This window comes from Colossoma macropomum, unplaced genomic scaffold, assembly GCF_904425465.1.
Source record: "Colossoma macropomum unplaced genomic scaffold, Colossoma_macropomum, whole genome shotgun sequence".
Lineage (NCBI taxonomy): Eukaryota > Metazoa > Chordata > Actinopteri > Characiformes > Serrasalmidae > Colossoma > Colossoma macropomum.
In genome coordinates, this window is record NW_023494791.1 from 4220733 (window position 1) to 4237945 (window position 17213).

Below are 17213 nucleotides of genomic sequence, written 5' to 3' on the forward strand. Positions count from 1 at the left end.
ATGCATGCTGGGACAGGAGAGCAGATTCGTCTCTTTATGTCATTACTCTGTTAACTCTTTTTTAAATGTGTTATTAAGGTGTATGTAGGCATAGATGTGTGTGTGTCTATATATGGACATATATACTAAGCTGTCTTTGATTTATGGTGCTTATCTTTTGTTTCTGTGTTAACTTTCTTGTGTCGGTTTTCCAACTGAGGGTGGATTGGTGGGAAGGCCGAGTTCGGTAGGGGGGGCGGGGGTTGATGGGGGGGCGTTGAGCATTTATTTGTATCTGTGTTGTCATTGTTGATCTTGTTTTCTGTTTTCTTAAAAATAAAAAAGTTGTTCACAAAAGAAATTGTGCACTAAACGTTGTCATATTTAACCCTTGTGTGGTGTTGATGTGTTTGTCACTCTGTGGTCTGGTGATGGTGGTCATTTAAATCAATACAGCCATAACAATTAATGTAAACATATCAGATGTTCAAAATGTCACAAGTGTCCAGCGTAGGGTTCTCCTTTAGCAGCTGTAGCCAGTCAGCAGCCTGTCCATGTTGTCCACCCTCACACACACACATACACATATATAAACAAATACACACACACACACACTAACAGCAGGCCATGTAGGAGGAGAACAGAGTGAAGGACACAGCACCTCCACACTTTTACTCCTCACAGGTTAACCCAACACCACATGTGTAATATAAATGTGTGGGGGGTGAACAGAGTGAAGACACTGAAAATGGGTTATTTTATATGTTCTTCACAGAAAATGAGCAAAGACCAAGAATCTGAGGTTGAAATAATAATAAATCACATCATTTTTTCTTTTGTTAAACACTGAAAATGGGTCCCACAGACCTGAACACCACACAAGGGTTAAGTGTGTTCTTTGTGTCTTAACTTATTTTCACATATTCAAATCAATAAAACGTAATTTTGCCAGGGGTGCACAAACTTTTGCATACCACTGTTAATCTCTACTTATGAACGAATTGCACTTTAGAACAGAATTTAATGCTGAACTGCACCATGTTTTGTTGGTGATAACTGCGATAACTCCACAACCGACCTATGCAGGGGTTCATTTATCACACTGTGTCATTGTGTAACTCACCTGTTTTGGTATTCTTTGATAACTTGATATATGGAGACTTTGAGCGTGACGTTTTCGTATTTGCCGTGACTGTGATCTTTATAGATGCGAAACTCAGCCGCTGTTACTGCCTCGCCATCCGGGATCTGAGTCAGGTCGAATCGGAACTCTTTGTAATGTCTCCTCTGGTGGGAGAAATCTCGGTCCCTCTCCACTGCAAGAAAAACACAGAAAATGAATTAGAAAAAAAGAAAAAAATAGCATAGGACACTTTCTTAGACTCTCACTTTTTTTCCTGGGTGTTCTTTTTAGCCGTATTGGCTAAGCGGTCTCTGCTGGAGGGGCGTGAGATTGTCTCACACATGTGAAGTGTCAACAGTTGCTTTCTTGCAAAGCAACGGCCATCGATCAAGATTCTTTAACGTTCCCTGCCCAAGCTAAACATTTAGACGACCAAAAAAAGCAATATCCAGTCCATTAAATCAGTCAAGTGAGCAGAGGTAGCGTTCTCGGGACAGGCCCTCCACTGTGAGCCTTCACTATTCTCTCAGTATGATGAATGAGCTGCCCGTTAAGCAAAACAGGCCTTCACTAATGACACTCTGCCCTTCAGCATGGGCAGAGTCCACAAGATAAAGCTTTTGTTCTCGGAGACGGACTGACAGCACGCACATATTTCACATTTTTTAGCACCGCGCGCGTTTACCTCCCAGGCTTGTTGAAACTCAACAGTCACAACAGCCATTTAGAACAAGGTAGTCGTTTTTCAGTAGATATTTCTGAGGAGATTAGATATAAAATAATGCACTTAAATATGGAAGGAGAAAGTCAAATGAAAAAAAACTAGAGTTTCCAAAACTGGAGTTTAAAAACTGATTGAAAGCTACAGAGAAAATGTGGCTCCTAACAGCCACCTGGAAGAGCTGGTAGACACCAAAACTGCCCCCATCAGATAAACAGCACTTAAAGCTTTCATCTCTGAGAGAGAGGAGAAAAATCAAACTGCTTCAGATCTGAAAACATCCACAGGTGTTTCTGTCCATCCTTCCACTGTGAGAAGACGACTCAGCGCTGTGGGTCTGAAAGGATGTGTAGCTGTCAAGAAGAACCTCACTGAGAAAAGGAGACGGACACATCAAACAAAGAAGCTGAACGATGGACTGACCACCCCAGAGTCCAGACCTCAACACCACTGAATGTGTTTGATTACTTCAGAAAATGATCAACCAGCTTCTAAGACTGAACTTTGGAGGTGTGTCTGCAGATTCTTTGAGGAACTGAAAGTGAGTCTCCTGAAAAGAATGGAAGCTGGAATGAAGGTAAAGAGTGACACAATAAATACTGAAAAATCTTATATTATATTTAGCTGTTGAGGCATCTGAGCCATTTCCTGTTAAAGGACCCATATTATGGAAAACTGAACTGTCCTTCTGTTATTAAAAATAAAAGAGTGTCATATACTGTACAAACATATATGGAAACTAAACAGCCTGCTTAAAAAAACACATTTAAATACATCTGCCTACTCAGCTTGCAGCAGTTTAGCCCCGCCCATTCACACTGAAGTTGTAAGGAGTGTTTCAGTCCAGATTGCTTTCTTTTTAGAGTGAGGCACAAAAAAGGGGCAGCCAATCAGAATACAGCTCATACATATATCAGTCTTAAAGGCACAGTAACAAATAGCCTGTTCAATTCTAAGGGATTAAGGTTCTTGGGTTAAATTCTAAGGTTAAAAAACATAATTAAAAGAGATTAAAATATTTTTGGTGGTTACATAAAACCCCACAATCATTATAAGAGTGCCTGAGGGGGCAAAAATAAAACACAAGACAAATGTAGCCTTTAATTATGTTGTCAGACAGTGAAAAATGAATAACTTGGCTGTTTTAATTAGATATTAAACAACCGAAGGGTGGTCTCTTACTTTACACAGTGCTGTATATAATCCTAAAGCACAGCCAAATCATCCCTGATTGATATGGAGCACTTTATCAACTGGAAAAGTTCCATATATCTAGAACCTAGCTGGGCGGATGTTTATAGAACATCATCTCAGGCACGTCTTACAGTAATACACCCCAGCGATAAGCTCTGTCACACTTAATGGTCTTCTTAGAGCCCTGAAATCGCGCACCATAATAAAGGAGTGCCAAGTGACGTCCAGGCCCAGGCGCTGCGGCTGAAGAGCGGCCGAGGCGATGGAAGCTGGAGCGCGTTTGGGCCGCGGTGCCGGTGAAATAATGCAGCCCCGTTTTCTCTGATAATTTATCTACAGTGAAAGTCTGTAGTTACTTAACAGGAAGAGGTCAGAGGCCAGGCCTGAGTTTTACCAGCTGGTCAGGCTCAACTTCAAGCCTGGCCTGCTAATTAAGAACAGAAAGGGGGAGGGGGGGTGCAGAGGCTGTCAGGCCACAGACGGTACTAGATTCATTCATAGGATTAATTTAATGCATAACTTGTTGGAGCAGGGATCTGCACCCTGAGCAGTGAACCTGTAATGCAGCTACTTTAGCAGGACGGTGTTGTTTTTGTGCTGCATTTGACATTATGACAATATATCATTACTGTCTTTACACAATATCTCAGTAACTTTATAGTAGCAGAAGAACTTTAATGTAAGTTTAATGTGATTTTGGGCCATTTCTATCTGCCTGGTCATCAGAAAGTGTTCATACAACAAAAAGGCCACTCAAACAGATGTAAAAAATAAATAAATACAGAAATAGCCGTCAACAATGAAATGCCTTTTAGTGCCTAAAAGAAAACCTATGGGTTTTATATAATATTTAAAATATCTGCAGCAATATTTTTCACGATTGTTTTTGTGTTCTACAGCTAATTCTCCTTTTCTCAGTGAGGTTCTTCTTGATCAGCTACACATCCTTTCAGACCCACAGCGCTGAGTCGTCTTCTCACAGTGGAAGGATGGACAGAAACACCTGTGGATGTTTTCAGATCTGAAGCAGCTTCATTTTCTCCTTTCTCTCAGAGATGAAAGCATTTAAAACTATTTATGACTGTTTATCTGGGCACTAAATGCATTTTTGCCAGTTTAAACACTATATAATATTAGAGTACATACAACGTCTTTAATGTATGTTTTGTTTTCAATAAAGTTATTAACATGTAGGTTAGAAGAACACAGTTAGAACACTTACTGACAACTTTTGTTCAGTTTCATCAGCGGAACCTGATTTAATTTAACCCCTTGCCAAGCCACGGGCCCAAAGTTTAATTACAAGTCAAGTCAAAGTTTATTTATATAGCGCTTTTTACAACAGGTGTTGTCACAACTTTGCAGAAAAATCCGGCCCCCATGAGCGTCGCCTAAGAAGAAACCTTGAGAGGAACCAAGACTCAAGAGGGGAACCCATCCTCCTCTGGTCGACACCGGATAGCAAACAGCGTTTGTATAAACTATTAATTAGCATTAGTATAGTACTTCTATAACCTAAGAATAGCTCTATTGGTTTGCATTGAAGTCCCTGTAGTTACTGAATAATAGGCCTTAGTATGTAATAAGCCTGGAATGTTAAGGGGTTAATAAAGGATCAATTTATTAAAATATGGATTGATTAGATAAACTAGGGACTGGGTGGTAACTATAAACACTGGATTTGCTCGAGGGACAGATTTGGAAATGGTTAAAACACTCACAGGACAATCACAGTGGATTGTGTATTAGTTTGTTTTTATTATAATGTTAAAAAGTTTGGTTGTTTTTTTTTAGAAATAAATGTTTACTGCGGCTTTATTTTCTCAGATGGCAGAATATTGTATATGCTTCACACTAGAGTGGGGCAGTATGACAATATTGTATTGTTATGTGATAAATAATGTCTCAATACACTTTTCTGAGCATACTGTGAATATCACCAGCATTTAAACCCCTGAACAACTGCATGTTTAATTAAAAGAGAGCGTAATTAGTCTGGATTTCGTTCAGCGTCGTATGTAAAATGTTGAATAAAAATCTTGTTATTTATAGATTTCCAAAGTATTTTTAAATGTCTGTTTCTACTTATCAAAACTCAGAAAAACTAAATGCTTATCGTGTATCATGATAATGTTTTCAAGTATCATCATATTATATTCACGCCTTATAAAACTTTTCCATTTTTTACTAAAAAAGTTTAGTGACAATAAGGTCAAACTTTTGCATGTTTTCCTCAACTTAAAGCTGGTGGTGCATGTATTTCTCAGAAATAGGTTCCCCAGCCAGAAAGGCTTAGAAATTCACTATTTCATCCCGCTTAAAAGTTTTCATCGCTTCTCCTTAAAGCACAATAACTCACCCAGTAACGTCGGATCCCCCTTTAGATTTAAAACAGCATGTCATCAAAAGACTTTACACTAACCAAAGCGATGATAATTCCGTTTAGTCCAGTGTATTTAGGGTACAGTACAGCGCAGGGACGGATTTCGGAGCTTTTCCTCGCTCCCAATTAAGGGAGCCGTTCTTTCAAAGCAGGCTGTGTACATGCCCTCGTGATTCTAAGTGAAAACATATGTGGTACGGTCATCGGGATGGCGTTCCCTGTGGGCTACCTTAACTGAAATTTCTCAAAGCTCCATCCAACATTTCAATCCTGCTTTTTTTTCCTCGCTCTCATGTCAACAAAACTCTGTTGTTGTTTTTTCTCTCCCATTTGACAACTATTTAACTACAATAACATTCGAAAACAGAACACATGCACGGAAAAAGGGTCCGTGGCAGTAAATGGAGCCTGGAGTCTGGAGAAATTTAATACAATACGCAGTTGTGGACAAACGAAACGCTGACACGAGAAGCGCCACTGGTCGCATGAGCTTGCTGGTCTCTGACCGAAAACAGGCTACGCTCACGCTCGGCCCTCTCTACAGCAACAGGAAATAATTAAGGCAAATTATCCGCAGGTCAGACAGTCGTTCGATAAGTTTGTGTGAGCTGCTGGGTGAGAGAGGTCACAGCTACTGGAGCATTACAGTGTTAATCATGCTTATCACGGTGACTCTCTTCTGAAAACAAAAACCACAGCATTCCTGAAAACGGTGCCTGCTGTAAAGACTTAAAGGAGAACTCCATCCATTTTACAAAATTTCTGCTTAATTAAGCGGTTACGATGTGAACAGAGTCGTTCAGAGTGGTTTGGTGTGAAACGCTCTGTTCTAGAGAAACTTGCTGAGTCAGAACTGTTCACAGTGGTGGTGATAGGAACCAGACGTCCACCTCTAAAAGCTCCCTCACAGAAAGTTATTACATGAAGCAGTTATGAAATGATAAAATATTTCCTGATGTCTGAGATATTCTTTGATGACAGTTTTGAGGTGAGACTTTGGCCTAAAATGTATTTTTTTAAATGTTAATAGTAAAGGGGGGTAAAATAGTATTTTTAGTCTGATTTAGCACTATTTTACCATTTTTATCATTACTTATAACCTTTAAGACAGTGAAGCTTCACCGATTTTTCAAAATTTCTCCATAATTCAATTATTAAGATGTAAACAGAGTCGTTCAGAGTGGTTTGGTGTGAAACTTACCGAGTCAGAACTGTTCACAGTGGTGGTGATAGGAACCAGACGTCCACCTCTAAAAGCTCCCTCAGAGAGTTATTGTATAAAACGGTTATGAATACACTGTAAATAGTAATTTTAGTCTGATTTACCACTATTTTACCATTATTAGCATTACTTATAACCTATAAGACACATGTAGCTTCACTGATTTTTGAAAATTTATGTACAATTAAATAGACAGTTATACAAAAAGTTCTGATATGAACCGCTCTGTTCTAGAGAAACGTACTGAGTCAGAATTGTTCACAGTGGTGGTGATACGAACCAGACGTCCACCTCTAAAAGCTCCCTCACAGAAAGTTACTGTAGGAAATGGTTATGAATTCACTGCCTGAAGTCTGAGACATTGTATTGTGACAGTTTCTGGGAAGGTATTTCAGCTGAAAACATATTTTTTAAAACATATTCATGATGGAGACACACACAGAGACCATTCTAAGACAAAACAGTCTCCCTATTTTTTCAGGTTCATCACTACTTCATTATGATCCACATTACACATAAAATCTCAGAAGACTCGTGTAGGTTCACTGGTGGTTTCGGATAGTAAATAAAATGGCTATATCTGTGTTGTAGTCATGGCGACCCCTGGTTCCCATCACCACCACTGAACCACTTCACACCAAACCACTCTGAATGACACCTTAAACACTGAATTCTGCAGAAAGTTTGCCAAATCAGTGGAATTCCCCTTTAATGGCATGAATTCAGCAAACTGTTTAGCAAGCCTCTGAGAATGTCCTTAACGTTTCCTGCTTCTCTGTGCACCCTGTGTGCTTACACACGTACTTGTATCGTACATGTAACCGAATATGGGTGGACGCTTTACTATTAAAAGGAAATCTTTCTCCTTTCAAACAAATCATCCGATATAATAACACTCTTTAGTGGCCGTTTTCTGTTTCCTCTCTAACCTGCAATTGCCGCTACATTTCCAGAGACCATAATGTTCTATTTTATCCGCTTTATGGAGATTTCAAGGACGGGCTGCGCCAGCAAGGTTGGGCTATATTTTCTTCAGGAGAATGTTATAAAACTGGACGTTTGTGAAAAATATAAGATCACTTGCTGTTTTAGCACTTAGAAGGGTCACTTATGGAGTATAAATGCAGAACAAATGTACTTCAGCACAGTTTTATTAGCGATGCAGTTTTCTTGTCCTATCAGTGACACTAAAAAGAATAATTTTGTATCACTGTTGAATCAGATGTATGAATTTTAGTTCAGATTAATGTAGCCTAGAGATGTGATTCAGGCTAAAATGATACATAACAAGCAGTGACAAAAGCTCTGTGGAGCATATGGAGTTGTATGGACACTGATTTCAGTATCTTCCTCCTAAATGTTCTGTTGTCATCACTATAAACAGTCATTATACAAACAGTAGTTATATAATTGTTCTTTATTCAAGCAAATAAAGGTAAATCACTGATACAGTTCTGAACTTATGTATCACGTCTAGCTGGTTATACATAATTCCATGTACGTAAATGACATTTTGACGTGTTTGTACTTTTTTGTGAATTCTTACATGACAATTTGACATCTTTTCAACTTGAGGACAGGAATCTACATGCCGGACGTCCGCATTTAGTGCCTGTGCATTGCAAAAAAATGGTATTTTGACAAGTAAAATGATCTTAAATACAGTCAAAAAATCAAATTTCTCCTGCTGAGATTGTTGTAAGCTTAGTTTAAGAATATTTACCTTATTTCTTATTCTGATTTTTATTTTACCTGTTTAAAGTAATTTTATTAGGCAAAATTATCTCACTATACTGGCAGATTTTGCTGGTTTCAAGCACATTTCTTACAACAAGCAAAATTATCTGCCAACATAGTGAGATAATTTTACCTAATAGAATTACTTAAAACAAGTAAAATAAGAATAAGAATAAGAAATTAGGTAAATATTCTTAAATTAAGCTCACGACAATCTCAGCAGGAGAAATATTAGATTTTTTTAACTGTATTTAATATAATTTTACTTGACAAGATACCATTTTTTGCAACGCACAGGCACTAAAAGCGAACGTCCGACATGCAGATTCCTTTCCTCAAGTTGAGAAGAGGTCAAATTTAATAAAAATGACTTAAAACAAGTGAAAAGTGTCTGGAAATAAGCTAGATAATCTTAAAATAAGTGCACAACCATCTCGAAATGGGAAATATTAGACATATCGACTAGATTTAAGATCATTTCACCTGACAATATGCTATTTTTTGCAGTGTGGGTTTATTGTGTTGGTTCAGCTCCTGGACTGCTTTACTGTTTTCCACACTTCTCGCCTTTATTTTAGAACAAAAGGATCCAAAAGGGGAAGAACAGAACCTAACAAATGTAAATTCCTCCGCTGGTCGATGCTGGATGGACTAAGAAGCTTCCCTGTAGTCCTACAGAGAGTTTTTAACCTGACATTTTTGCTCGTGTAGTTTTGGTGGGAGCTTTTACTGCTACTCGAGACATTACTTCACTGAAGACACGTTCACCTACACTTTGGCTACCTGTGCTGTACTTTAAGACATTATTTCATTGAAGTAACAGCAATTATAGCCGAGTTTGTACTCTGCCCACCTCTCTGACTCCCTGAAGAAACGTTCAGAGTTGCGTTGTAAAGCGAACCAGATTCTCCAGCTTCATTTCAACACAGTGCTAAAGTCAGTCACCAGTTCATGGCTTCATTTTCTCCACATATTAGAAGCTCTGACTGTTTACATGAAACAAAACATCACTTTGAGCCATTTCAGGCTGCTTTAAACATTGAGCAGTTTCACAAATGTTTAATAAAGGGTTACATATTGAGTGAGTGGCCCTGAGACACATGAGGCTCTGACTACAAAGTTAAGGCAACTAATACTTCTTGTGCTACATAACTTCACTCAAGACTCACAAATGGAAAAAAAAAATAGGGAGCAGTTTTCTAATGGGCATCGATTTAGGGAAAACAAATGCTGAACCTGTTTGTATGGGTCACTGGAAGTCCATCAATGTGGTTAGGATTTTGGGAACAAATATTTGGACTAAGCTTTGCATTTTTGCATGCCTGGTGCTAAAACTAGCAGAGCTGAAGCCACAGTGTAATCACAGTCCCATCTATGATTGACCCAGTCGATTAAGCTAAGTCATAGACTAAAAAGGCTTTTAAACTGTAAATCACTATTGTTGTAACAGTTTACATCATCAGAACAACCTAAAAAATACTGTGGTGACAGACAAATTCCGTTAATTGAAAGAATCCTTCGTTTAAAGTATTTATGTAGTTATTTTACTTGTTACCACAAGAAGTAATTTCTTTTTTTTTGTTTTTGTTGATCTGACGAGCCACTTTTTACAGTGTAGTCTTAGACCAGGCTTAATCCATGACCAAGAAACTGGGTCATTCATAAATGATCATTCATAAATTAAAACAGATCTTCGCAGCAGGATCTTAATAATCTTAATATTTTAATTAATCGCCTTTGTGTGAAAATGGTAGGATAATATTTAGGTGCAAACATTTGGATTAAGGTTTGCATTTTGCTATGAAACTAGCAGACCTGAAACAACAGCTTCCATCTAGAGATTCACTGATCATTCATAAATGGAACAGAAATATTTGAAATATTTGGGTTTGCAATTTGCTATAAAACTAGCAGCAACAGTTTAACTACAGTCACGTATAGATTTTCCCAGACCCAGGCTGAGCTTAATCCTAGTCTAAAAAGGCTTTTAAACTGACAATTACCATTGATCTTGCAGTTTAGTCCTAGGCCAGGCTTAAACCATAATCATAAATTAAAACTAAAAGTTTTTTGCTATTTTTAATGAAGCACTTTTACATGAAAACGGTAGGGAGACATTCGGGCGCAAATATTTGGGTTAAAGTTTGCATTTCGCTATAAAACTATCAGATCAGAAGCCACAGCTGGTTTACAGTCCCATCTGCAGGTTTTCTCAGACCCAGATTAGGCCTAATACTAGACTAAAATAGGCCTTTAACATAGAAATCACCACTGATTTTAATAATTATAATAATAATCATAAATTAAAACATCTTTTTGCCAGGCTCTTAAAATTTGTTGCTATTTTTAATGAAGCACTTTTACATGAAAACGGTAGGGAGACATTCGGGCGCAAATATTTGGGTTAAATTTTGCATTTCGCTATAAAACTATCAGATCAGAAGCCACAGCTGGTTCACAGCCCCATCTGTAGGTTTTCCCAGACCCGTATTAAGCCTAATGCTAGACTAAAATAGGCCTTTAACATTGAAATCACCATTTATTTGAATACTTTTATTCATAATCATAAATTAAAACAGAGCTTTGTGACAGACTCTTAAAGTCCTTGCTATTTTTATGAAGCACCATTGCTTGAAATGATTAGACTAAAGTCTGCATTTTGCTACAAAACTCAGATCAGAACCCACAGCTTGTTCACAGTTCCATCTACAGGTTTTCCCAGACCTGGATTAAGCTTAATGCTAGGCTAAAATAGGCTTTTACATTGTAAATCACCACTGATTTTAATAATTTTAATAGTAATCATAAATAAAACAGAACTCAAAGTGCTTGCTATTATTATGAAGCACTTTTTCATTAAAAATATTAAAGTTGTTTGATACAAAACAAGCAGCTCTAAATCCACAGTATGATCACAGCTCACCCCTAGATTTTCCCAGACCCAGATTAAGCTTAATACTAGACTAAATGATGCTTTTAAATTGTAAATCACTATTGAATTCACAGTTTAGTCCTACACTAGGCTTAAACCACACTCATAAATTAAACAGATCTTTGTGACAGGCTCTTGAAATGCTTGCTAATGTTTATTAAGCGTTTTTTATATTATATTTAAATATATTAACGCTTGCATTTTCGCATGAAACTATTAGATCTGAAGCCACAGCATAATCACAGTCCCATCTATAGATCCTCCTGGACTTGGATTAAGCTTAATGCCAGATTAAAATGGCTTTTGTAAACCTCAGCTGATGTTACAGTTCAGTCTTAAAGCGCTTGCTGTTTCTTTAACCAAGCATTTTTGCATGGAATATTAATATGTGGATTTTTTGCATATGTTTTGATAAAACTAGCAGATATGAAGCCCCAACATAATCACAGCTTTGTCTACAGATTTGATCATGTATGAATTAAAACAGACTCTTCATGTTGTTATTAAGCATTTTTTGAATATCTGAACTCAAATATTTGAGTTTGCTTGTTTTATTTTGCATCACTGGAGATAAAACAAGCAGATCTGAAGCTTCAGCTCAATCACAGTCCCACCTTCTCTCTCAAAAAGACGGTTCTTCATGGGTTCTTTAACAAAGGGGACGATTCTATTTAGAACCAGGAGTTCTACATGCTTTTGGTGTGCGAAGCGTGCTTGAATAGGGTTCAAAGTACAGCTGATTTAACTACACTCTTAAAGACGGTTCTTCAAGGGTTCTTTATTAAAGGCAGTGTTTCTGAGTTCTACATAGAACCTTTTCATGCTGCAGTTGTTCTCTGCATGAAGTGCTTCAGATCGATGAAGAATGTGTTGCATATGGTTCTATATAGAAAATCCTTTGAAAATGATTCTATATAGCCACAGCAAGGGTTCTTCTATTGGTGTAACGTATAGTGGAACCCTTCTGGTGCTATACAGAACCATTTTCAAAAAGGTTCTACATACACAACACAGTTTTCATCAATCTGAAGAACCATTTCACCATGGAAAGGACCCTTTAAGCATGAATGGACTCACGGTTCTATATAGAACCCTTGAAGAACCATCTTTTTTAAGAGTGTATGGGTTTATTGATCACTGCCAAACTGAAGACTCAGTCAACGTGTGGTTCAGGCTCAACGAAGGACGTGCGCGCGCAAAAGCAGCCCCTTTACGCGCGCCCGCTACTCACCCATATTGACGAAACTCATGACCATGTCCGCGTCGTTGAGAAAGTTGGTGTCGTGCGGGGTGGCCAGGCGCGGACTGTGGCTGGGCGAGGGCTGCCGCGGGGGGCCGTGAGCGCCTTTACGCGCGCCCTCCGCCGCTTTCCCACGCGCCCCTTTGCCCTCCTCGCCCACCACGACCGTCTCCTCGTCCTCCGTGGTCATGGCGTTGTAGAGGTCCAGCATGAAGAGCGGCGCGGAGGACGCGTGCTTGCCCGGCGAGAAGGGCCTGGGGCGGTGCGGCAGGCCCAGGATGGACAGGATCTCGCGCTGGATCTCGCGCCTCTCGTGGTTCCGCAGGCGCCTGTAGATGAAGCTCGAGTGCACATGGTGGTCAGCCAGCGCGGCCCGCGCGCTCTGCACGAAGCCAAGACAACTCCACACGAGTCCATAAAGGCCGAGCAGCTTCATCGTTTACTGGGAGGGCGCGCGCTCAGCACGCGGGACCGAGCTCCATGATAACGCACCAACCATTAATGACGATAATGAGCGGTTTTTTTTTAAATGTATTTGACACAATATATCTAAAAAATTGTAGTAAAAAAGTTTAAAAAGTAACAAAAATAATGCTGATAAAAACGAAATTGAATAGTATGAATAAAAAACGAAAAGTTAAGCAAATAAAAATTAAAAATATATTTTAAAAATGGAAAAAATGTAAAAAAAAAATGTATATATATATATTTGAAACTATATCCGCCGTACTTGTTGCTATAGTTCCAGCCAAAGCGTGGAGCTCCTCGGTCAGCGATGCCTCATCACCTCCTCAGCTCTCCAAACTCTTCTGCAGCCCATCCAAGCTCCACAAAGTGAGAGAAGGAGAGGAAACGGCAGGAAGAAACTCCTCAGCTCTCCAGGCTGCTCCTTCAGCTCGTGCAGCGCTTCCAGCCGGACGTACAGGAGCTTACAGGAGCTCGGTTCCTCCTCTAGCGGCCAGGCAGCAGCACTGAGGCAGCGCTGAGGCTCAGGGGGGACGAGGAGGCAGAGCTGAGAGACACTCGACACCTGAGAGCAGAGTTAAAGGAAAAGGAGCTAAACCACACCTGCCCCCCTCATTCCCAGCACGCCTTCCTACTGCCCCGAACTGGACTGTCCACTGTGTGAGCTGGACACCTGCTGCTGAAACCAGCTGGGTTTAGTGAAGGGTTCTGTTTAGAATCATTCTATATAGAACCATTTCATGCATGGTTCTTTGCAAATCGTTCTTCAGATTGATGGAGAGTGTGTTGCATATGGTTCTCCGTAGAACCTTTTTGAAAATGGCTCTATATAGCACCATAAAGGGTTCTGCTATTGGATGCAAGCTTGACGTTATAACAATAGCAGAACCCGTCTTGGTGCTGCACACATTCTCCATCAATTTGAAGAAGCGTTTCACTGTGCAAAGAATCCTTTAAGGTTTTATATAGAACTTGTGGTTCGAAATAGAACCATTACCTTTACTAAAGAACCCTTGAAGAACAAATTTAGGATAAAAGATATTGTAGAATGAGGCCCAATGTTCCTAAACTGCTGCTAACGGATGCTGCGTTTTGCTCAAGCATGATTGTGTCACCTGTTTAAGATGTTTTTTTTACTTTTTACAACATTCATACACTCTCAGAAATGAAGGTACTAAACTGTCACTGGGGCAGTGTCGCTCTTGTCACTGGGGTGGGACCCTCAAGGGTCCATCTCAGTACCTTTAGTCAGGGAACATAACTGAACCATAATCCACTGAAATGATATGTTCTAAGCTGTACTGACTCCACACACCCCGTCTCGCCTCCAGGCTTTTATTTTACTGTATTGTTTTAAAACATTCGGTTATGAAAAGGTACAAATACAAACTTTTCACCTGGAAAAACTTATTTAAGGTTCACAATCAGACCTTAAAACCACTGTTGTACCTTTGAGGGCACATTTACACTGTTTGTACCTTGATGAATGAAAAATGTACCTGAACAGAACCTTTATTTCTAACAGTGTAGTCTGGAATTGTACGTGTCCCAACTTTTTTGGAATATGTTGTGCACATCAATTTTTAGAATGAGAGTTTATTTACAAACTTTAATAAGGTAACACATTTAATATCTTGTCTTTTTGTGTATTCTTTTAAATTTTTTAAATAAAAAGTTAATTTGCATTTCCAAATCACTGCTTTCTGTTTTCATTTTCATTTTACAAAATGTTCCAGCTTTTTGGAATTGAGATTTATAGGATCCTTCTTCTTGCAAATGCTGTCTCAGACTCACAGCCGTTTGTAGTTATAGGTGGTATGAGTAGTTGGTTGAGGCCAGAGCTACCCGGCGATGTTTGTTTTTTTATAGTTTATATGATAGAAAATATGATTGAGGTGGGTGGGGTGCAGGCATATTGCTTAAAGGCTCCCAAATATTCAAATACAGCCCTACTCAGGGTATATCACTGCTGTCCGCTGGTATAAAACCTTGTATCTCCAAAATGGTAACTTTACAGGAGAAGGAAAAACATACTGTACTTCTAATGTAAGTCAATGGAACCAGATTTTTTTCCAAGTCAATTTTGGCCATTTCCTTTGGTCCATTCATCATAAAATTTACACACAATATAAAGGGCGAAAGGCATTTCCAAATTCTGTCAAAAACTGAAAAATGACAAAAATGGAGCAGCGATATCTCACAATATCACCATTTTTCTCTTGCAATCACAATTCCACTGAAATTCTTATTTTATGTGGCAGTGTTATCCATAGCATCCCCTCCTGTTCTAGGCTTTTTAATCATGTGCTATTTAAGCAATAGCAATTATAGTGAATAACATCATGCAGATGTATGAGCTGAGGCGACTGCAATAGACCATTACAGGCATGACGTTTTCACCATAAAACACTGTTCTACTGTACTATACAACAGTTCTACAAAAAAGTTACAAGTTAAAAAAGGATGAATATTATGCCAAACATGCTTTTATATTGGCAATTTCATCTGCCAAAAAGTAATACCCCTTCATACGACAAATAGAGCCATAAAAGTGTGGCAATATCAGGTTCAGCTCAGTTTTTTAATTGTGTGCCAGTTGAAGCTGAATGTGGTTTTGTTCCAGTCAGTCCATAAAGCGTTTCACAGCTCATCTTATTTGCTGAACTGTATTCTGTATCCAGCTGTGTTGCTGGAAATCACAAATTCGGTATTTAGTATCACAGATCAAAGAAAAAATCAGTGGTATCATCCATCCCTACTGACCAGTGCATTATAAACCAAGTGCTCACATTTTAAATGGAGTTTTAATGTCAGTTGGTCACTAGAGGGTAGCAGAGCTCACTTGTACAGTGCTGTGAGATTTAACTTTGAGAAACTGTGACAAAATAAAGTCAGTCATCTGATAAAGTTGTACCTGCTAGAAAGTTTTTCGTTATATTGTGGTTTCCTGGTATAAACAGTTTAATTAATGCTTTTATTTTGGTGCCAAACGTTTTTAACAAAACTATAAAACCCACAAGCAAAAAATGTAAAATATATATTACAAATTCAAATAATGAGAATAGAATCAAATGTTATTTTAAAGTTATGAGACACTTTAAGGGTGTATAGATCTTTCACCTTCAGTATCTATCGGTCCGCTGATTTTGGAGTGACAGGTATGCTTATTTTTAGCCATGCACACTCCATAAGCTGAGTGTTACTGGCGTGTAATTGCTGCTGAATCCTCAGAATGAGCCACAGTTCCTGTTTAGGGGCAAATAAATGCTTTCAAGTTCAGAGAGCACCATAATTATCTTATAATATTGTAGCGACACTCGGTAGAAGAATCAGGTGAAGCCATTCTCTCTTCTCAACTTTTTGCTTTTTATTGAGAATGAATAGAAAATGGAACATACATGGACAGAAGGCTTCATGGCACTGGTGACCCCCTCCCAGGACAAAAAAACACCAACCCACATACCCAGATAAAAATTAACCCCAATAACACACAACACTTACTCAAACTAAGGAACAACAACATAAAAACACAATTAGGCCTTTCTTTCCTTGTTTCTACGCTCATTGTCCATTTTATCAGCTCCACTTACTATATAGGTGCACTTTGTAGTTCTACAGTTACAGACTGTAGTCCATCTGTTTCTCTGATACTTTGTTAGCCCCCTTTTACCCTGTTCTTCAGTGCTCAGGACCCCCATGGACCCTCACAGAGCAGATACTATTTGGGTGGTGGATCATTCTCAGCATTGCAGTAACACTGATGTGGTGTGTGTTGCGCTGGTCTGAGTGGATCAGACACAGCAGTGCTGCTGGAGTTTCTAAACACCTCAGGGTCACTGCTGGACTGAGAATAGTCCACCAACCAAAAATATCCAGCCAACAGCGTTCTGTGGGCAGCGTCCTGTGACCACTGATGAAGGACTAGAGGATGACCAACACAAACTGTGAAGCAGCAGATGAGCTATCGTCTCTGACTTTACACCTACAAGGTGGACTGACAAGGTAGGAGTGTCTAACAGAGTGGACAGTGAGTGGACACAGTGTTTAAAAACTCCAGCAGCACTGCTGTGTCTGATCCACTCAGACCAGCACAACACACACCAACACACCACCACCACGTCAGTGTTACTGCAGTGCTGTGTCTGATCCACTACGTAGGTAAAAATGCAACAATAGTTATGCCTGGCAAGAGTGGGATTGGGGAGTTTCCCACATCC

The 17213-nt window shown here is 39.1% G+C and overlaps 1 protein-coding gene across 1 annotated transcript in view; it reads right to left on the reverse strand.

The window, feature by feature from the left end:
• Positions 1–13512, reverse strand: part of bmp5 (bone morphogenetic protein 5) — a 33814-nt gene extending 20302 nt beyond the window's left edge. The window contains exons 1-2 of the mRNA XM_036573673.1: positions 12523–13512; positions 1103–1295 (exon numbers count right to left, since the gene is read on the reverse strand). Coding sequence (XP_036429566.1) covers positions 1103–1295; positions 12523–12967 — 638 coding nt within the window. The 5' untranslated portion in view covers positions 12968–13512. The remainder of the gene's footprint in view (positions 1–1102; positions 1296–12522) is intronic.
• Positions 13513–17213: the final 3701 nt, after the last annotated feature.